Source organism: Poromitra crassiceps, assembly GCF_964638095.1.
Source record: "Poromitra crassiceps genome assembly, chromosome: 8".
Lineage (NCBI taxonomy): Eukaryota > Metazoa > Chordata > Actinopteri > Beryciformes > Melamphaidae > Poromitra > Poromitra crassiceps.
In genome coordinates this window covers 50,565,664-50,588,656 of record NC_139629.1, presented here as the reverse complement: position 1 = coordinate 50,588,656, position 22,993 = coordinate 50,565,664, and the positions used below count along the sequence as shown (strand labels likewise).

Sequence of the window (22,993 nt, the reverse complement as noted above, 5' to 3'; positions counted from 1 at the left end):
CTACTACATGGAGAAGCTGACCGCGATCTTGAAGTAGCTGTTGAGTCCATGAGGTCAGTTATTGTTGCAGTCCATGTAGTAGGACTACATGCTTATTCCGGAAGTCGATAAAAAAAAAATATATATTCTGTGTGTGAGACAGTGATTCTAAATAATATTAAATGGCTTAAGACGCTTGTCGAGCAGAGGCTAAAAGACCAGTTCCTACAGACCTGGCACTGGGAGCTTCAGAGTATGTCTTCATGCGACTTTTATTGTGAAATTAAGGAGGACCTCAAGTTCGAAAAGTACTTATTTTGTGAAAATGTGAAATCTCGTCAAGCGTTATGCAACCTTGGACTCTCCAACAACAGAATACCAAAGATAATAGGTAGATACAAAGGTCTAGAGAGGAGCAAACGGTTCTGTAATGTGTGTACTGGAGACTTCCTAGGAGATGAATTCCATATAATTTTTGAATGTAAAAACCAAACTATTGATGAAGCTAGAAAAAAGCTATTGCCTAAATTCTATGTTAACCACCCATCCATGGCCAAATGTATACTTTTATTCCAAACAAGCAATCAAAAGTTACTATATAAACTTGGTGCCTTTTTGATTTCTGCATTACTTCTTTTCAAATAATCGTTTCCTTTTTGTCTTGTTTTGTTTTCTCTTAAGCTCTACGCATATGTATACATTTGTCTTTACATATTATGCTTTGTATCCCTGCTGTGAGCCGTTTACCATGCACAACAATATTGTTTATGTCTCATGTAACGTACTCCACACCACAATTGTGGTCTAGAGTGAAATAAATGATTGATTTGATTGATAAAATTGCACCTGTCTTCTTTCTGTTACAGGATCATCTCCTTGACTGATGCTCTGGGACAGCTGAAATCCCCCCCTTTCTATCACGTTTCTTGCAGACACACACGCTGCTGATCAGTGATCAAGTTTGAATGAACACTCGTGGACATATTTATTGTTTTGTATTTTGATATTTTATGTAGGGAGACGCACAACATGCTACGACATAACACGGATAAATATATCGTACAGAGCAATGAAAGCAATTCCATACAGTGCTGAACCATTTAGGAAATTAAGAAGGCCAAAAGACCTTGGAGAAGGCTAAATTCTATATACCGTACTGCCATCTGGTGTTTGTTCAAAGGATTGAAACACAGCTATGAGGCAGAACTAATCTACATGTTTTTGATAAACTGCTGATAACACTGTGTGCTTATTTGATGAATAACGCTCTTTTACATATTTACATATTCAGTTATATATTTTTAACTGTGGCTGACAGTAAAACTTCTTTATAATACCACTAAAACAACAACAACAATAATATTATTAATATTAATAATAAAGCATAAAAAGCCATTTACAGATCTCAGCAATATGTAATGTGCAACCATGCTCAATGCAGAAGAAATGTGTACACAGATATACATCATCATCAGTGAGGCATTATTTGAAGGACAACAGCCCACCATTGCTGTCTGCTGCATCGAGGCTCTCAGGTGTGACAGCTAGAGAGAAAGACAGAGGGCGATGTGGAGAGGGATCAATATTACATTATGCATGTGAAGGAAGTGGCAATGTGCCCGTTATCAGAGGGGATACTTAGAGAGAATGTAAGTGCATTTTGTAATATGGCTGTAATACCTTGTTCCTCCTGGGAGGTTATGGGTAGGGGTGTTGACTCACTGCAAATGGTGTCATTGTCATCCCCATCTGCAAGTGAGATTGCAAAAAAAGAAGTAAAGAACAACACGTCCACACAGATTCACAACCAGGCAAAGAGACATGGTCAAGTAAGTGATGGACTGAGGGACATACTGTAAGCTCATTGTTATCAAATGAATAATTGTATCCATCAACTGCATTACTGTTATCTGGGTTATTTTATTTACCTTTACTTGAAGCAGTCGGTGCTGCCTCTGTGACATACTCAGCCAGTGGACAGGGTGCATCTGTAGGAGGGAGGAAGGAGGAGGTGCTTACAATACAGTACAAAGGCAAAAATATAAAAGATGTTTTACTGGGGTTTCACAATTTCAGAAATAGATCTAAAATGAGTTCCTGATGTGGCTATATCTGAAGAAAAAACACTGCAGAAGCAGTCACAGAAACCACCAGCTAGACTTGGTGTCAACACATACCATCACGCGCCTTCAGCTCAGCCATGGTGAGAAACAGGTTGCCCTCTTCTGACTTATCTTCCTTCTCAGCTAGAAGAATATAAATAAGAACATGTCACCTCATTGCGGCTACAGAGGCCACGACTACTACAGGTGTGTCATTTGAGCTGAAATATTCTTACAGTATAACAGATTGTGTAGACTGGATCCAGTATATAGGTTTGTGATACAGTAAATGAAGCCATCGGGGGATGCTACCATGCTATTTTCACATTTGAATAATGCTTATCTTTATAGAGCACGTGCACTGGAAAAACTCCACAAAAAGTAGAGCAAAACCTGGTTTGCGGGTCACTCTGAGGGCAATGCATCCGAGAACGACGGCGATGAGGCCAAAGAAGAGACATCCAGAGATGGCGAGAAGCACCCTTCTCTTCAGAACTACAGAAAAGAGGTGAGAGAGAGAGACAGAGAGAGAGAGAATGACAGTGAGAGAGAATAGAGGACATTTCATCTCATCAGGGAAAAATAATTATAGTCTAAGCCAAGGGGTTTTCGAAGTCTGAGACTGTGGGACAAAGCTAGGAAAACGGCGCTCTGGGCTCATGATTATGTTTATTTGATCCCATAGACACTCAACAATTGTGCCAAGATAGCCTGATATTGCTGTTTGACACTTCAGACTACACCAGATCCAAAACAGTCTGATGGCATTTAGTAGTTTCTGACTTTTGAAAAGTGGAGAAAACTGTTTGGAGCCTCCCACTTTGAAAACCTCTGGTCTATCTAGCAATCCTCACACACAGACTCTCCCCACCCTGTCTACCCTCTCTTCCGAGCTGACCCCGGTAAAACTCACGGAGGTTCTTGGTCTTGAAGGGCTGGCTTCTTGTAGAAAAAGTTGGCCTCCTGGTGCGGATACCCTGGCAGATGTATTGGCTCTGGTTCGGGTTCTCCTCGGGTGTGACTGTGTGTTTTTCAGAGTGAGCCAGCTTGATATTGTCCTCCTCTCTGAACCTGTAGAGTTTTACATGTTTGAATGTTCAAAGAGGTGAGATTACACACAGTACACATGAGATACACATGAGAGATACACATTTATTACACTTCATTCCAGAGCTGTGGATCATACCATGTGTAGTTCCAGAGGTCTTGGCTTCCCTGCACCTCACATCTGAGCACCAGGCTGTCGGTGGAGAAGACTTCTGACCAGCCCGTTAACAGGGTCATGACCGCCCATGGACGCACTGCAGAACCACAGTCGCAAATTAGATGGACTCAGTCAACATCTGCATACTAACAGACAAATGTAAGGAGGACGTCAACAGAAGCTTACCTTGAATGTGAAGATTTAGAGGCTGGCTTAAGTTGGTCTGGAATGGTTTGTTCTTGCCTCTTTTCGCTCGGCATTGGTATGATCCGCTATTTGGTTTGACAGCAGAGTTGATGACATGAGACTTTCCAGACACCTGGAGTGGTTTGCTATCGTGGAACAACAGATACTCCCATCCAGAGGAGACATTAACTTCACAGGTGAAGGAGAGTGATTCCTCAATGTACATCTCCTTGTGCTCTGGTCTCTGCAGCAGTATAGCCTGGGGCATCTTATCTGAGGGTAGGTCGACCATCATGGTATCGTCAACAAATTATGTTCATGTAGATTACACTCCATGTTCCAGTGCAATGAGCAACTGGTCTTTCTCTCTTAAATGGATTATTTGTCATTTTGAGGTTATATTTCTTCACCAGCATAAAAAAGTCATAGAGTTTTCCTAAAACGACTACATTACTTATTATAGAATGTCTCTCCCCTCCCCCCTTCCTCCAGTATGGAACCCGGGGTTGAAGCATAAGGAGAGCATGTTAGCCCTTGACCATTGGAATTGTCCATCTGACTGGTTACCATGTTCAACTTTGAAATGACAGATTATCTTGTTGTTAATAAAAAAGAATATCTCACCATAGACTTGGAGTGTAGGTCCAGAACTGGTCATGGTGTTGACAGGCCTGCTCTTGTGTCGTCCTCTACATGTGTATTGTCCTCGGTGTGAGTCTGAAGCAGAGAGGATGGATAGATTCCCTCCATCATCAGTCAGAGAAATGGAAGGAGCAGCTGGCAGCGGCTCACTGTCTCTGTACCAGTGATACTTCCACTCAGAGCTGCTCTGAATGCCACAACTCAACTCCACACTCTCAGTGGGGAACACATCCATCCACGGGCTCATTAGCTTCAAGAGTGGTACCGGGATTTCTAAAGAGAAACAGATACATGATTAGCCCTTTTTCATATTCTTAGAAATATCATGCTATATATTTCCACATTATTGCTGCTATATACATTAAAACATGACAAAAAAAATTAAAAATGTAATAACGGGAAGGTGTGTTTATATGCTGAAACTTACACAAAAAAAAAAAAAAAAACATGACAACAATTTTTTTCTTCTTTGGCTCACCAGATATGCGTAGATTCCGTTCCTCACTGTGCTCTGTATTGAATGCTGTACTGCCTCTCCTCGCCATGCACCGGTAAGTCCCATCGTCCGATGAATTAGCAGCAGGGATGTTATAACTATCACCACCACTGGGAGGCAGTAGCACTTCATTTTTGTACCATAGATACTCCCAGTCAGATGAGACATTGACTGTACAGCCAAAGGTGACAGACTCTCCAGTATACACCTTCTCATCACTTGGATCTTGAGTCATCAAGGGCTTAGGCTTGTTCGCTAAATACCCAAAACAAGAAATGTGTTTATTTTTGTGATATCATGAATTGTTATTTGTATAAAGAACAGTAACCAGAAGAGGACAAGTTATTCTGATCTTACAGGATACTCACGATAAACAGTGAGAAGTTCTGCATTGCTGAGTTCAGTTTTTACAGGCCTGGTTTTGTGTTGTCCGCTGCAGGTGTACGATCCCACGTATTCCTTTTTAGCAAGGAACGCAGCGCGAGATGATCCATCCACACCAAGGGACACATTCTGGTCAACACTGAGTTTCTGGTCATTTCTGTACCATGTATAAGTCCACTCAGAGCTGCCTTGAACCCCACAGCTCATCTCCACTCTCTCAGAGGGAAACAGATCAGACCATGGTGTCTGGAGCTCCAGAGACGGAAAAGGAAGTTCTACATAAAAACAGCAAAATATTATTTTGTGAACATTACATTTTGTTATACCCCCCCCCCCTCATTCTGGGTGCTGTAATACATCTCCCTGATAGTAATAATACTGGATCGATAATCGAACATAAGATAAATCCCCACATTCAGATGGGTCAACTTGATGAACACTGTGATCAGTCGTATCTGATCACTGCCTTTCTCTATCCTGTTTCAACATCAAAAACATCAAATAAAGAAAGCAAGATGCTCTCAAAATATCACTCCATTGTATCTTTAAAATCAGCTTGAATATTTCTAAAGGCTTTAGTGAGGATAGCATTACAACAGTAAATGACCATGTCATCTGCATATACGACGATCCACATTTTACACACACACACACACACACACACACACACACACACACACACACACAGACACGCAAACACATGCATGCAGCATTTTATATATATATACACACAAAACAAAATGTTTTGCTCAAACAAATCATTTGAAATAATTGTTTCTACTTACCAATAATATCTAGAGTCAATGCCTCACTGTCCTCTGTGAGGAATGCTGGTGTTCCTCTGGTGGCCTTGCATGTGTATTTCCCTCCATCAGAGGGCGCAGGAGAGCTGATGATATAACTGTCTTTACTGGTGCCAGAAGTGGGGAGTTGATTTTCGTCTTTGTACCACAGATACTCCCAGCCAGACGACTCAACAACCCTACAGCTGATGGACACTGCTTCTCCAACATATATCTGCTTAAAGCCAGGATCCTTGCTCAGTGTTGGTTTGGGTTTGTTGTCTAAATGGAAAGGAAAGTTCACCCCAGGTCATTACTTGAAGAGCCTTTAGATGTAAACCACAATTGCATCTATGCTATGTGATAATGTATTAATACACATTTTGACTGATAGGTCAATGAATGACCATATCAAAAGTTTCAGAGTCCAAACAGTAAAACATACTTTGCATTCTATGAACAGAAACGATACAGTCCATCTGCTATAGTTTGTGTCTTTAGTTCATGTTAGCATTTGGACGACTGACAGCAGTTTTAACAACACCCAAAAGAACAGTGTCTGCTAAAAATGTAATGCAAGTGTATTGTATTTTGACAGATTAAAAAATATGGCAAATTAAAATAAACAAACAGGTAATGCTCAGACAAATGAAATATTTTACAAGACTCACCATAAACTGTGATATTAGTTGTGTCGCTAAATGCAGAGCTGATCTTCCTGGTTTTGTGACGACCTTTACAGGTGTAGCCTCCTCGATGCGTTGGACCGACTGAAGAGATGGTGAGTGATGATCCCTCTGCACCCAGGGACAGGGTTGTGTCATTATGGAGCTCCTCTGCATCTCTGAACCAGGTAAAAGTCCAGTCAGAGCTGCCAGTCACTTCACAGCTCAACTCCACTTTCTCAGTTTGGAACACATCTGACCAGCGTGTCTTCAGCTTCAGAGATGGTTTGGGCGGGTCTGGAAGTATGCAACAAATGGAAAATTTACAAAGATTTTGATATTAAAGATGGGTGGTGTTAGCGAATCTAACAGGAATGGAGTCTTAGCATCAGTCTAAGAATTGGAAATAGCAAATCGAATAAGTCAGGAAATAGCAATACAAATACATAAGATTAAAAACATCTTGATCGTGCTATAGCACCAAATTCCTATTTGCTAGAAAGACTTCTCACTTCTCACTAATAGATTTACAGATATGTATATTGTAAAATTGTGTGAATTTACAGATTTGCAGTGCAAGAGCTTATACCCAGAATGAGCAAATATGTATTGTTAGCTTAGTTTAGAAATGAAAGTTATATATGTACATAAATATGTCCAAAAATACACCCAGGTTCTGTACAGAGGTATGTGCACAAGTATGAGGTGGTCATTTGAAGTGCAGGACGAGGCTTGATGATGACTCTATATTGTAATGGAGAACTTACCAGAGAACTGCAGAGTTGTCTTTTCACTGTCTGATGTATAGAATGAGGCCTTGCCTCTCTTGGCTCGGCACCAGTACTGTCCATTGTTAGATGCATTTGGAGAATTCATGGTATAATTAGCAGTTGTTTGAAGTTCTTTTCCATCTTTGTACCACAGATACTCCCAGCCAGACGACTCATTGACCATGCAGCTGATGGAAACAGGCTCTCCAGTGTACATCTTGTCAAAGCTCGGAGATTGGGTCACTATGGGCTTGGGCTTATTTTCTAATTAAAAATGAAAGACAAAAGGTACCATATCAATTATTCAACATTAAATGTTATCCTGAAATACTACAATAATTTGACTGATGGAACATAATAGAACTTACCATAGACTTTGAGGTGAAGTGAGTTACTATCTGCAGTGGTAACCAGTGGTTTTGTCTTGTGTACTCCTTTACAGACATAATTACCAGAATATGTTTGTGATGCAGAGATGATAGTGAACATGGATCCGTCTGCAGCCAACACAGTCCCTGAGTCTTCGTTGAGCTTCACTCCATTTCTGGTCCAGGTAAAGGTCCAGTCGGAGCTGCCATTAACCTTACAACTCATCTCCACTTTCTCAGAAGGGAACACATCTTTCCACTTAGTCAGTCTCTTCAGAGATGGTGTGGGTAGCTCTGGAAGATGATTAAAAGATATGCTTGATTGTGTAGAAATAACAATACACATCTATGTATTTATACGCAAGTGCCTTACTGTGAAAGTAGTGACGCTGAATAGCTCTTAAGTGCCATTAAGAATGAATCAGAACAGTTTCAGACAGTAAACAGTAAAACATACTTTGCATTCTAGGAACAGAAATGATACTGTGCATCTGCCTAGTATGTGTCTTCAGTTCAGGTTAGCATTTGGACTGGCAGGAGTTTTAAACAACACTCAAAAGAACAGTGTCTGCTACAAGCAATGCAACTTGTACAGTTTTAAAATAAGCCTGGAGGTTTTTAAAGGTTTCAGTGAGGATAACAGGACAACAGTAAATTACCATGTCATCTGCATAGATGAAAATCTGCATTTTATGTAAAGAAAGGTGCAATATATGTTACTCAAACATAACACTTACATGTAACATTTAAATAATAGTTTCTACCTACCAATAATAACTAGAGTCAATTCCTCACTGTCCTCTGTGAAGAATGGTGGTGTTCCTCTGGTGGCCTTGCATGTGTATTTCCCTCCATTAGAGGGCGCAGGAGAGCTGATGATGTAACTGTCTTTACTGGTGCCAGAAGTGGAGAGTTGTTGTCCGTCTTTGTTCCACAGATACTCCCAGCCAGACGACTCACCAACCCTACAGTTGATGGACACTGCTTCTCCAACATATATCTGCTTAAAGCCAGGATCCTTCAGTGTTGGTTTGGGTTTGTTGTCTAAATGGAAAGGACAGTTCACCCCAGGTCATTCCTAGAGTTCATTACTTTAAGCTTTAAATATGTGAAACCACAATTGCATCTACAGTAGGCCTACATGATAATGTATTAATACAAATTGTGTCTGATATGTCAATAACATATAAAGTATCATTACAATATCAAAAGTTTCAGACAGTAAACAGTAAAACATACTTTGCATTCTAGGAACAGAAATGATACTGTGCATCTGCCTAGTATGTGTCTTCAGTTCAGGTTAGCTTTTGGACTGGCAGGAGTTTTAAATAACACTCAAAAGAATATTGTCTGCTACAAACAATGCAAGTGTACTGTCTTTTGTCAGATTAAACAAACATGGTAAATTAAAATAAACGATAAACAGGTAAAGGTGTTTTACACTAGCTGAGACAAAATGTTTTAAACTCACCATAAACTGTGATATCAGTTGTGTTGCTGAGTGCAGAGCTGATCTTCCTGGTTTTGTGATGACCTTTACAGGTGTAGCCTCCTTGATGTGTTGGACCGACTGAAGAGATGGTGAGTGATGATCCCTCTGCACCCAGGGACAGGGTTGGGTCATTACGGAGCTCCTCTGCATCTCTGAACCAGGTAAAAGTCCAGTCTGAGCTGCCAGTCACTTCACAGCTCAACTCCACTTTCTCAGTTTGGAACACATCTGACCAGCGTGTCTTCAGCTTCAGAGATGGTTTAGGTGGATCTGGAAGAATGAAACAAATGGAAAACTCAGAATAGCTTTGATAGTAAAGATGTGAAGTGGTAGAGAACCTAACTGATTCCCATGGGCAAATGGCCTAATTAAACACTGGCATACAAGTGGCAGTGGCCAGTTTCTTCAGTTGCAAAAGAAAAAACACATAACTTACTAAATCAAATCCCAAAGTCAGTTTTAGCTTTGTGTCAAGGAGCTGAATATGTGGCCTCAAGGCAGTCATCAATTAAAATTCCTAAATACGTAAAAAAGACAGGACTTAGTCACTTTGCCTTCTAGTAAAAACAGGTGGAAGATATTTTTCACTGGTTTTTGATTTGGTATAATGGTTTTGTCTTCTGAGCATTAAAGGAACACTCTGCCCATTTTCAACCAGCTTTGTATCATTAGAACATCAGTAGTATATCAGAAAACTGTAAACGGTTTTGAAGTCTGTCATTTAATTTGACAGTTATTGAGTGTTAAAGTGTGGACCAGTGACATCACTGGTCCACACTAACTCAAATTAATAACTCATTAACTCAAATCAACTCTCAATAACTGTCAAACTAGATGAATGACTTCAAAACCGTTTACAGTTTGAGAGTTGATTTGAGTTAATGAGTTATTAATTTGAGTTAGTGTGGACCAGTGATGTCACTGGTCCACACTTTAACACTCAATAACTGTCAAATTAAATGACAGACTTCAAAACCGTTTACAGTTTTCTGATATACTACTGATGTTCTAATGATACAAAGCTGGTTGAAAATAGGCGGAGTGTTCCTTTAAGAATATGTTTTAAATTAAATAGAGTAGCTTGTACAGTTTTAAAATAAGCGTGGAGGTTTTTAAAGGTTTCAGTGAGGATACCAGGACAACAATAAATTACCATGTCATCTGCATAGATGAAAATCTGCATTTTATGTATAGAAAGGTGCAATATATGTTACTAAAACATAACACTTACATGTAACATTTAAATAATAGTTTCTACCTACCAATAATAACTAGAGTCAATTCCTCACTGTCCTCTGTGAGGAATGCTGGTGTTCCTCTGGTGGCCTTGCATGTGTATTTCCCTCCATTAGAGGGCGCAGGAGAGCTGATGATATAACTGTCTTTACTGGTGCCAGAAGTGGAGAGTTGTTGTCCGTCTTTGTACCACAGATACTCCCAGCCAGACGACTCACCAACCCTACAGTTGATGGACACTGCTTCTCCAACATATATCTGCTTAAAGTCAGGATCGTTGCTCAGTGTTGGTTTGGGTTTGTTGTCTAAATGGAAAGGAAAGTTCACCCCAGGTCATTCCTAGAGTTCATTACTTTAAGCTTTAAATATGTGAAACCACAATTACATCTACACTAGGCCTACATGATAATGTATTAATACAAAATTAGTCTGATATGTCAATGACATATCATAAAGTATCATTACAATTTCAAAAAGTTTCAGACAGTAAACACTGTGCATCTGCCTAGTATGTGTTTTCAGTTCAGGTTAGCATTTGGAGGACTGGGTGTTTTACACAACACTCAAAAGAACAGTGTCTGCTACAAACAATGCAAGTGTATTGTCTTTTGTCAGATTAAACAAACATGGTAAATTAAAATAAACGATAAACAGGTGAAGGTGTTTCAAACTAGCTGAGACAAAATGTTTTAAACTCACCATAAACTGTGATATCAGGTGTGTTGCTGAGTGCAGAGCTGATGTTCCCGGTTTTGTGATGACCTTTACAGGTGTAGCCTCCTCGATGTGTTGGACCGACTGAGGAGATGGTGAGTGATGATCCCTCTGCACCCAGGGACAGGGTTGGGTCATTATGGAGCTTCTGTGTATCTCTGAACCAGGTAAAAGTCCAGTCTGCGCTCCCTTCAATCTCACAGCTCAACTCCACTCTCTCAGAAGGGAACACATCTGACCAGCGTGTCTTCAGCTTCAGAGATGGTTTGGGCCGGTCTGGAAGATTAATAAAAGATAATGCTTGATTGTGTAGAAATAACAATACAATACACATCTATGTCCAAGTGCCTCACTGTGAAACTAGTGATGCAGAATAGGTCTTAAGTGCCATTAAGAATGAATCACGTTCCAAAATTATATATAAAACAACAATACCTCAATCTAACAAAGTGATTGTTGCCATAAAAAAATACACACATAAGGGTCTTAATTTTAAAAACAATTATGTTCTGAGGATCATCTCTGCTCTTGAAATATTGACTGCCGTTCAGTGTTCAACATTTTAGAATGACACCATTCAAAATTGATGGGAACCTGCATTGTGATGTCTATTATTATGCGCATGGCACAATTCTGTATAGTACTGGTCCCACTCTAACAGTTTGTTTTTACTATTATACTATGTTCAAATGGGAATGTTTTTTTCTTTCCTGTGGAAAATAGCTTTTTTGGAGATACATGTTAGATTTCCTCTCTCAGTAGGAAGAGTAATTGTGCAATCAACAATGTCTGTTTTCTACTATGGTGATATTTCATCACCCGTGATTTGTTTCTCACCAATCATTGTTGTACAAAGAAAGTGCGTCCCTCCCTGGCCAAGAGCAACATTTTAAAAATATATATATAAAGTTTTTTCTTTTCCCCCGGCAGGGAAACTACCGCTGTTGTCCTACCCGGACACCCGTACGAAGAGAGCAACATTCTCTTTTATTTATTCATAAAGGCTTATGTGGCAAGCTCTTCCCTTTGGAGTTTTGGTGTCGCACACGTTTGTGGGCATACATTGGACTGGATATCCCCCCGCATTTGCTTATTACGCTCCTGATCAATGCAACAGACCCCAGTGCTATAGCTTCCTCAATACAGCAGGTTGCAGGTGTCTGAGCTTGAAATTAAGTCTATGAGGGAAATGATCATTTTATGGACTCAACAAATCAAATTAATTCCCAAAGCTTCAAAACTGCACAGTTATTCCAATTGTTAACATGGTTTGGTTCATTTACTTTAGGGTGACAACACTTGACTAGTAGATTTGTTTTTACATCTGAATTCTGTGTCTGCTTTATTGTGCCAATTTTCTGTCTCAAGGAAATGCGAAGAAGAGTACATCTGCTTCGATCTATGACAGAGGTTCTCAAATGTTTTTCAGCCAAGGACCCTTTACAAGTTAGAAAATCTACCGGGGACCCCCTCATTCTGATTTGTGATTTTGGGCTAAGCTGAATTGTTTCCACGGTAACAACGTGCTTGACTTTTAAATTGATAGATTTGTTAGATGAGAATGTAATCCATGAACCATTTTAGATTTAAAGCATAAAATATTTCCGTTGAACTATGAAGCTTTTGCACACAAAAAAAAGTTATTTTTATTTTCCTGAAAACTTTTCGCGGACCCCCTTGCAAAGTGCCACGGACCCCCATTTGAGAACCAATGATCTATGAGACCCATGCAGAGGGAAAGTTCTCACGTAGCTTTAAATGGCAAATTCCAAATCACGTCATCTGCAGCATATCTGCAGCATGATACAAGACACATTGAGGTTTTGTTAAACAGATGTAAACAAAACAAAAATCTCACCATCCGGACCAGCATCCTGAGCTGCACAGAGAGCAGTGAGAGCTGTTGAAAAGAGACATTCATTCATTCATTTATGGCTCTGAATTTTCTAGTTTCAGCTATATACTGCAAGACATATTTTACATAATTCCTTTTTTATCTCTTGAATGAGCTGAAGACATGGTGTTGATAGATTGGTTAAACTCTAATGCAACAGTTTAAATATAATATGATTAAATCTATGTGGTGGATTAATTATTGTATTAATCTTATCTCTAAAATGAACATTTAAAAATGTATTTCATCAGTTTGCTGAATCACAAAGATTGAGATTAAAATTAAACTTACATATCACGCTGAAGATCTTGATAAGCCACATTTTCCATGGAGCGTCACATGTGTGGAGACTGACAGATGCACAAAGCACAGCTATTGTCAGCGAGTTCAGTATGTCTGCATGGTTTCTGTTACAGAGGAAATGCGTCTACATGGGCGTGTTTTGAGGTGAATCTCACCTCAGGACAGCAGCGTTCATGTCTCTGCCTGTCTCTGTCTCTGTCTCTGTCACATTTCCTTTGAAGCAACAGGAAATGTGTTGGCCAACCACACTCAGATGTTTGACATGAATTTGTTACTGCTGATGATCAGCACTAAAAAGTGACAGGAGTTAAGGACTCGAAACATGCAATTATATCAATGTCTTGACAAGTTGGCGAATGGTGGTGCAAACCAAATATTGTGCAGACATACGTTCTAAATTTTAAAGATTTGACAAAAAAGATCTCAAATGACTTTTCTTCTATTAGGCGTTTTGAGAACGGAAATAGTCTAGAACTGATTCAACTGAAAGCAAAGAAGACCTGAAACCAAACCCTATGCAATCAAGTCGAAGATACGAATGGCTTACGGTCATCTTATTTTCACCAATGTGCATGTTCCCTTTCAACTGTGTTTGCATAACCAACTTGGAGCGTTAAGAGGAACTGCAAACGACAGTTTCGTGAATCTTTTTTCTGTGCGCCCTGCCCATCACCCACAGACACCACAGTGAGGTTCTCTTTTGACAGCTAGGAGGCGTCATCTTCCGTTCTCTACTTAAAAATGGAAAGCATTTTATTCACACTTATCAATTCTCATAAGTCAACTAGAAATAACTGCCTCACGGTTGTATGCCTCCGCCAACAAATCAAGCAGTTTTACATCCATGTCTGTCCATAATCATAACATATATGTAGTGATCAAATGTATGATGGTGATGATGATGATGATGATGATGATGATGATGATGATGGTTATTATTACTATGCCCGTTCAAGGGCACTCAGGAATGTCACGTATAGCAGTATGTGAAACATAGAATAATGAACTGGCCTTCTCTTATTGGCTGGTCTCTGTGCCCTGTGATGTCACCCTCTATTAGAGTACAACAGGTGGTGACATCACCTGGCTGGCGCAAAGGCCAGCCAATGAGAGACATCCAGTTTAGTACCCTATTTCTTTCCCCCATCATCAGGTGTCAGCCTTCACCAAACATTAGGGATTTTGGGTGTAGTTACTCCTTGAAGGATGTTTGCCAATTTGGCTGCACAAGCCACACAGGGACTGGATGATACATAACGTGATTGATTGATTGATTGATTGATTGATTGATTGATTGATTGATTGATTGATTGAAGACTTGTGACAATGAACACATATATACATATCATACATATATACATAGGCCCACCACTATCAAAAGGATGAAAACGCAATAAAGCAAAAAGCCTGTTTCTATTGCAGTCCTTTAAGAACATGTCTGTGTGGAATATGTACTGGTGAGTGGATGCCTGGGTGCGCGTAAGTGTTTCATGTAGAAGTGCATCATGGTTAAAGTGCACTAGTCAGAGCCTGTGGGTAGAGCGTGGTTGAGCCTATCATGCAGGAGGGAGGAGGACATACCATTACCATGGCTTCACCACAGGTTTAGAATGCAGGTATTTACTCTAAAGTACATCATACTTTAGATACATTTGCACTTCTTTTGGTATTGTAGTGCATTATGTTTATTGCTGCTATGTATATATATATTTTTTTCTTTTCTTTTTCTTCTACTGCCTATCAAATTATTGGGGGATTTACGGTGCTATTGGGGGAACCCCCTACTCGGCTAGACTTGAATGCGCATGGTGAACTCTTAGCGTTTATCCAATTTTATCGATCCAATTTTTTTTTTAATTCTTAATTTTAACTTCTTAACTTAGTATTGGTTCTTACTATATTTGACTGCACTATGTTTTTAACTTTTGACCGTATTATGTTGTCTTGTCTGTCTCTGCATGTGCACAGTCTTGGAGTGGCTGCGGCCCTAATTTCACTGCTCATTGCTTCTGTGATGCTGTATGTGACAATAAAAACCTTGAACCTTGAACCTTGAACCTTGCTCCACCTCTGCATATTCTGCTTTGAGTGAGAGCAGCCGGAGGTAGAGGAAGGGTTGAAGGCCCTGGTCTGACATCCATCCTACCTATGCTTCATAAATCGGTTGTGCGTATGCACACTCGTTCTGCGCATGCGTATCTTCGGCTCCAGTTCCATGCCCATAAATCTACGCAACCTTGCTGTCGGGCATCTTAAGAAAAAAAACATCCCATTGTGCCTTTTGACTTGTAAGCATGTCATCATTTGCATGCACACACTTGCTGCAGAATGCAGAAATGAGATGATGCAGTAATGGCGTGTAGCGTGTGTTATCATATCGTAATCGTATCCACACACTGTTGTGCTTGGCCACCATTGAGCTAACTTACCGTCTTTCAGAGGCTGCGCTCAGTTTTAAAGTTTTACGTTTTAACGATCTAAAGCTTTCAAATCACCTTTTTCATGACTTTTAACTAGTTGGGATTTAAAATGTAGTGGGTTTTTATTTCATTTTTTTAAAATAGAATTAGCATATACTGGGGTAATAATAAATATGTTATAATAGAGTATTCCAACATGCTCCCCATAGTGTTACAGTAGACATGGAGTGAGGAGTGATGTAATATAAAATGATTCTGTATGCAGCATTATTTGATAGAAGAAAGGCCTATTGCTGTATACTGTTCACCTTATGTAGAAGAGACAGTCTGGCTTGAGAGACTAACAGGAAGTGTGAACACAACTTTACACTTCCTGTGAGTCAGACTAGTTTGAGAAGGTAAAACCGCCGTTGTTTTGAACAGGAAGTCGTGACACAATGGGTCAAGTGGGTGGGGCTACATGGTGAATAGGCTACCCCTGAAATCTTAAAACATGTTATAATGTAGTATCTAAATATGCTCCCCATATATCCCAGTTTGTAATAATAATAATAATAACAACAACAGTGATGATGATGATAATAATAATAATAATAATAATAATAATAATAATAACAACAGTGATGATGATGATAATAATAATAATAATAATAGTGATAATATTATTAATAATAAATACATAAATAAATAAATAAATAAATAAATAAATAAATAAATAAATAAATGTCATAATACTGTGAGAGTTATAACTTTATGTGATATACATAGCACACAGACTCATTATCCCTTTAGTAAACAAAGCAATACTCAACTCGACTCAACTCAAACTTTATTAAAGCATATTTAAAATAACCAGAGTTAACCAAAGTGTTGTACAGGTCAATAAGAAAAAGGTAAAAATAATAAAAGCAATGCAGTACATAATAATATAGCTAACATTATACCATAATATACATAATATACAATACAGTAAAATACAAGAGATTATAAAAGTTTTCCGGTGTCCAGCTCAACCTGAGTTGAACGCCAGGGGAGAAATATAAAATAGTGAGTCTTCAAAGAAGACTTACAAAATCTCTATAGGGTCTGAGCAGATCTAATGTGCCAATGCAGGCTATAGGCTATTCCAGAGCCTAGGGGCAGCCGCCCCAAAGGCTCGGCCACCTCTGCTCTTCGGCCTAGTATTTGGAACAACCAGCAGCAGCTGATTGTCCGATCTCAGTGGCGTTTAGCTGGATACTGAAGTGTGACCAGCCCATTTAGATCTCTAAAAAACAAACGACAGAATCTTAAAATCAATTGTAAAACGCACTGAGGGATGTGCTCGCACTTTAGCTTACCAGTGAGAAGATGAGCTGCTGCATTCTGCACAAGCTGCAGGTGACGCAACAATGACTGGTCAATACCAACATACAGAGAGTCATAATCCAGTTGTGTCTTCGGGGGAGAGATAGGCCTTTACTTTTGCTAGGAGCCTTAATTGGAAAAAGGAAATTGGAAATTTGTTTTATGACAGAGATAACCTGTTATATCAAATTTAAAGGCGCTGTCAAAAGTCACACCGAGATTTTTGACGGATGTTTGGATTGAAGGGGGAAAAGCAGGGGGATAATCTGAGGGGTCCACGCCCCATACATCATGATCTGAGGGGTCACGCCCCATACATCATGATCTGAGGGGTCACGCCCCATACATCATGATCTGAGGGGTCACGCCCCATACATCATGATCTGAGGGGTCACGCCCCATACATCATGATCTGAGGGGTCACGCCCCATACATCATGATCTGAGGGGTCACGCCCCATACATCATGATCTGAGGGGTCACGCCCCATACATCATGATCTGAGGGGTCACGCCCCATACATCATGATCTGAGGGGTCACGCCCCATACATCATGATCTGAGGGGTCACGCCCCATACATCATGATCTGAGGGGTCACGCCCCATACGATACATCATGATCTGGCTCTTGTTTTCATTCAGTGCTCTAGAGCCATTGATGAAATGTAAAAGGCAGAAAGACATTGGGGTTAAATAAATTACATCTACTGACATCGTGTTTGTTCAAAGAATTGACAGGCAGAACTAATGGTCTACTCTTCCTGTAGGATAATAACATTTGAGATGTATGCTAATTTCATGCATAATGGTCTGGATATTTACGAGTGGTTTACAGTCAAACTTCTTTATAATATAGCACTAAATTCAACAATACAAATAATAATAATAATAATGTAAATTAAACAGAGATTTACAGACGTCAACAATTTATAATGTGCTGCTGAGTACTGTTCAATGCAGAAGAAATGTATACATACAGTAGTTTTTAATAACTAGGCATCTCGCACGCTTATCGATTCCTAGGCGAGCCCGCCCTGCAGCTCGCCGAGCTGGCCCTGCAGCTGAGCAGCTCACATACTGTACACAGCTCGCCCAATGGGCGGCCTCGCCCTGGCTGCTCCTTGATGGCATAATTCAGGGATGCTGGATCACCTGTCCTGGAGCTGGCAACATACACTTACATATACTTGATTTTGCTCTTATGACATCACTGATGACAGCATCAGTGGGACTCTTATTACATCACTGATGACGATGTCATAACTGCTTTTATGACATCACACTGATGACATCTAACCTCTTATTACATCACTGATGATGTCATAACTGCTTTTATGACATCACTGATGACATCTAACCTCTTATGACATCACTGATGATGTCACATTGTCACAATGCCTCTGACATCACCGATGGTGTCACAATTTATGACATCACTGATGACATAATCACTGGGACTTTGTGTGTGTGTGTGCGAATTTATGACATCACTGATGGTGTCATCAGTGAGACAGACAGACAAACAGACAGAGCCCTAGCTCCCTTTTATATACAGTAGATAGAAGAGAGATAGATTATGTGCATGGATATGTCGTCAGTGAATCAGTGTTTGAAGGACATCAGCCGCCAATTGCTGTCTGCAGCATCAAGGCTCTCAGGTGTGACAGCTAGAGAGAAAGACAGAGGGCGATGTGGAGATGGATCAATATTACATTATGCATGTGAAGGAAGTGGTAACGTGCCCGTTATCATAGAGAGAATATCAGTGCATTTTGTAATCTGGCTGTAATACCTTGTTCCTCCTGGGAGGCTATGGGTAGGGGTGTTGACTCACTGCTAATGCTGTCATTGTCCTCCCCATCTGCAAGTGAGATTGGGGGGAAAAGGTAGAACAAAAACAGCTTCACAACCAGGCAGAGATAAATGGTCAGGTAAGAGCTGAACCGAGGGACTTTTAATGTATTTGTTGTATCATGTTAACCATTTTTTTTCCATCAAATGCATTACTGTTGTCTGGGGTTATTTACCTTTACTTGAAGCAGTTGGTGCTGGCTCAGTGACATACTCAGTCAGTGGACAGGGTACATCTGTAGGAGGAGGAGGGAGGCCATGTGAGGCGGGGGGGGGGGGGGCATGTGAGTGTGGAGGGGGGGGTATAGGTGTCATACAGTACATACAGTACATGCCATGCCTGGTTTATTACTGCCCTGATGAAGGCCGTGTGAGGCCGAAACATGTTGGCTTTTTCATTTGTTATGCAATTAATTAAGCCTTTTATTCAAGATTTTTTTGGGGGGGCGGGAGAGTGCCTTGGATCCGATTTTTTAAATTACATGCCTGGTTTACTTAAATATCAGTGTTAGTTTCTCAAGAGTTTCAGAAATAGCTCTAAAATGAGTTCCCACTGGTGCTATATCTGTAAAAGCAGAAGCAGTCGCAGAAACCACCAGATAGACTTGGTGTCAACACATACCATCACGTGCCTTCAGCTCAGGCATGGTGAGAAACAGGTTGCCCTCTGCTGGCTTATCTTCATCCTCAGCTAGGAATTAAAAAAGAGAACATGTCACCTCATTGTGGCTGCAGTGGCCATGACCTGTGTGTCATTCGTGGTAAAAAGATATTCTCATAAAAGCTTGTTTAGAATCTAGACGATCTAGACCAGGGGTGGCCAAACTTTTTTGGTTGTGGGCCACATACAGAAAAATATAAGGAGTCGCGGGCCAAACAATATTAAGCGCGGCAGTTTTCGCGGCAAAAAAATTGGACCAGAAAACCCTTGTGCCATCAAAAATTTAATTTCTACCTAAATAAATATATGACACATAGTTTATTGATGCGCTCACCTATTACAATGGGTATTTCTGTATGTTATCAAATTTTCTTTTCCTGTGCCAACAGGTTAAGACAGAGATAATTTAACATAACATTAGTATTAAACATTAATTCAGTATTTTCTTTTTTTTTTTAATAAATAGACCATGTCAGGGTGCCCAAGTATAACCCATTTTCAATGGTTTTAAATTGAAAAAACGAAATGGGGGGAAACTGTTTTTTTTTCTTTTTGTTTTTCAGTTTTTTCCCCCGTTTTCGTTTTCGTTTTCCGTTTTAAACTTTGAAACAGAAAAACTGAAAAACGTTTTTAGCATTTTTTTTTTTTACTTTTTTTTTTCTAAATTCATGGCAGGCCACTTAAAAACGGGCAGCGGGCCGCAGTTAAATGGTAAATGGCCTGTATTTATATAGCGCTTTACAATCAGTAGGTAGTTTTACATTCACCCATTCATACACCGATGGCGGCAGGCTGCCACGCAGGGTGCCTGCACACCATCGGGAGCAAGGAGGGTTAAGTGTCTTGCCCAAGGACACAACGAAAGCAGCTGGGAGGGAGCGGGGATCGAACCGCCAACCTTTGCGTCATTGGCCGACCCGCTCTACCTCCTGAGCTAAAGCCGCCCAGTTGGCCCGCGGGCCTTGGTTTGGCCACCCCTGATCTAGACTGTAGATGCAGCTAGCCTACAGTTTCATGTTCAATGAATCAGGATGCCACCATGGTATTCGTCACATTTAATAATGCTTATTTTGTCTAAGAGCACATACACTGAAAAACTCCCAAAAAGGTAAAGCAAAACCTGGTTTGCGGGTCACTCTGAGGACAATGCATCCGAGAAAGACGGCGATGAGGCCAAAGAAGAGACATCCAGAGATGGCGAGAAGCACCCTTCTCTTCAGAACTACAGAAAAGAGGTGAGAGAGAGACAGAGAGAGAGAGAATGACAGTGAGATAGACGTGATAACATTTGTACTTCATCTTATCAGGGACAGGGAGATATAATTCTGAGCAATATAATTCATGTATTGCCAGACGCCAGAGCAATCCCCACCCCTTTCTACCCTCTCTTCCGAGCTGACCGCGGTAATACTCACGGAGGTTCTTGGTCTTGAAGGGCTCGCTCTTTTGAGAAAAAGTTGGCCTCCTGGTGCGGATACCCTGGCAGATGTATTGGCTCTGGTTCAGGTTCTCCTCGGGTGTGACTGTGTGTTTTTCAGAGTGAGCCAGCTTGATATTGTCCTCCTCTCTGAACCTGTAGAGTTTTGCACGTTTGGATGTTCAAAGAGGTGAGATTACCCACAGTACACATGAGATACACATTTATTACACTTCATTCCAGAGCTTTTGATCATACCATGTGTAGTTCCACAGGTCTTGGCTTCCCTCCACCTCACATCTGAGCACCAGGCTGTCGGTGGAGAAGGCTTCTGACCAGCCAGTTAACAGGGTCATGACCGCCGTTGGCCGCACTGCAGAACCACAGTCACAAATTAGATGGACTCAGTCAACATCTGCATACTTACAGACAAATGTAAGGAGGACCTCAACAGAAGCTTACCTTGAATGTGAAGATTTAGAGGCTGGCTTAAGGTTGTCTGGAATGGTTTGTTCTTTCCTCTTTTCGCTCGGCATTGATATGATCCACTATTTGGTTTGACAGCAGAGTTGATGACATGAGTCTTTCCAGACACCTGGAGTGGTTTGCTATCGTGGAACAACAGATACTCCCATCCAGAGGAGACATTAACTTCACAGGTGAAGGAGAGTGATTCCTCAATGTACATCTCCTTGTGCTCTGGTTTCTGCGTCAGTATAGCCTGGGGCATCTTATCTGAGGGTAGGTCATCATGCTATTGTCATCAATATGCTAATACTTTGATGTAGATTACACTGCATTTTCCAGAGCAACTGGCCTTTTTGTCTTAAAGAGATACTTTGACATTTTGAGGTTTTGTTTCTTCATCAGCATCAAAAAAATAATTTCCCAAACGTGTCGTAAAGTTTTCTGGAAATGACTGATATTCCTAGAATGTGTCTCCCCTCCTCTAGTGTCTGGTGGAGAACAATATACAATTCAAAATGTCAAAGTATTCCTTTGAAGGGTTGCGTTGCTCAATTCCAAAATACAAATCTCACCATAGACTTGGAGTGTAGGTCCAGAACTGGTCATGGTGCTGACAGGCCTGCTCTTGTGTCGTCCTCTACATTTGTATTGTCCTTGGTGTGAGTCTGAAGCAGAGAGGATGGATAGATTCCCTCCATCATCAGTCAGAGAAATGGAAGGACCAGCTGGCAGTGGCTCACTGTCTCTGTACCAGTGATACTTCCACTCAGAGCTGCTCTGAATGCCACAACTCAACTCCACACTCTCAGTGGGGAACACATGCATCCACGGGCTCATTAGCTTCAAGAGTGGTACCGGGATTTCTAAAGAGAAACAGATACATGATTAGCCTTTTTTCATATTCTTAGATATATCATGCTATATATTTCCACATTATTGCTGCTATATACATTAAAACATGACAAAAAAAATGAAAAATGTAATAACGGGAAGGTGTGTTTATATGCTGAAACTTACTCAATGAAACAAAAAAAAACATGACAACAATTTTCTTCTTCTTCTTTGGCTCACCAGATATGCGTAGATTCCGTTCCTCACTGTGCTCTGTATTGAATGCTGTACTGCCTCTCCTCGCCATGCACCGGTAAGTCCCATCGTCCGATGAATTAGCAGCAGGGATGCTATAACTATCACCACCACTGGGAGGCAGTAGCACTTCGTTTTTGTACCATAGATACTTCCAGCCAGATGAGACATTGACTGTACAGCCAAAGGTGACAGACTCTCCAGTATACACCTTCTCATCACTTGGATCTTGAGTCATCAAGGGCTTAGGCTTGTTCGCTAAATACCCAAAACAAGAAATGTGTTTATTTTTGTGATATCATCAATTGTTATTTGTATAAAGAACAGTAACCAGAAGAGGACAAGTTATTCTGATCTTACAGGATACTCACGATAAACAGTGAGAAGTTGTGGATTGCTAAGTTCAGTTTTCACAGGCCTGGTTTTGTGTTGTCCGCTGCAGGTGTATGCTCCCGCGTATTCTTCTTTAGCAAGGAACACAGCGCGAGATGATCCACCCACAACAAGGGACACATTCTGGTCATTTC

The 22,993-nt window shown here is 40.5% G+C and overlaps 3 protein-coding genes and 1 long non-coding RNA gene across 4 annotated transcripts in view; 1 reads left to right on the top strand and 3 right to left on the bottom strand.

Moving 5' to 3' along the window:
• The window catches only part of apobec2b (apolipoprotein B mRNA editing enzyme, catalytic polypeptide-like 2b), a gene marked incomplete at its 5' end in the record, with an annotated part of 3,745 nt that extends 2,763 nt beyond the window's left edge, over positions 1-982 (top strand). Inside the window, 2 exons of the mRNA XM_083642356.1 lie at positions 1-53; positions 846-982. The exon at positions 1-53 is cut by the window's left edge and continues 311 nt beyond it. Of these exons, the coding sequence (XP_083498482.1) occupies positions 1-37 (37 nt within the window). The 3' untranslated portion in view covers positions 38-53; positions 846-982. The remainder of the gene's footprint in view (positions 54-845) is intronic.
• On the bottom strand, positions 878-7,291 carry LOC310780784 (basement membrane-specific heparan sulfate proteoglycan core protein-like; the record flags this gene model as incomplete). Its single annotated transcript, XM_083641288.1, has 14 exons — positions 878-1,523; positions 1,660-1,728; positions 1,908-1,967; positions 2,157-2,225; positions 2,475-2,576; positions 2,995-3,152; positions 3,268-3,382; positions 3,472-3,744; positions 4,096-4,386; positions 4,592-4,864; positions 4,978-5,268; positions 5,779-6,057; positions 6,447-6,737; positions 7,285-7,291. 14 exons carry the CDS (start codon positions 7,289-7,291, stop codon positions 1,462-1,464), a joined length of 2,340 nt encoding a protein of 779 aa, XP_083497414.1. The 3' UTR covers positions 878-1,461.
• LOC310781747 lies at positions 7,292-8,595 on the bottom strand. Its single transcript, XR_014552977.1, has 3 exons — positions 8,347-8,595; positions 7,579-7,872; positions 7,292-7,474 (listed from the first exon to the last, which is right to left on the bottom strand). It is a non-coding gene; the product is annotated as an uncharacterized lncRNA (long non-coding RNA).
• An 8,985-nt stretch (positions 8,596-17,580) lies between these two features.
• LOC310781846 (basement membrane-specific heparan sulfate proteoglycan core protein-like) lies at positions 17,581-22,600 on the bottom strand. The gene is made up of 10 exons (XM_083642478.1): positions 22,452-22,600; positions 21,953-22,243; positions 21,375-21,647; positions 21,171-21,285; positions 20,911-21,068; positions 20,616-20,717; positions 19,457-19,525; positions 19,011-19,070; positions 18,776-18,844; positions 17,581-18,650 (listed from the first exon to the last, which is right to left on the bottom strand). Exons 1-10 carry the CDS (start codon positions 22,516-22,518, stop codon positions 18,586-18,588), a joined length of 1,269 nt encoding a protein of 422 aa, XP_083498604.1. The 5' UTR covers positions 22,519-22,600; the 3' UTR covers positions 17,581-18,585.
• Between the last annotated feature and the right edge of the window lie 393 nt (positions 22,601-22,993).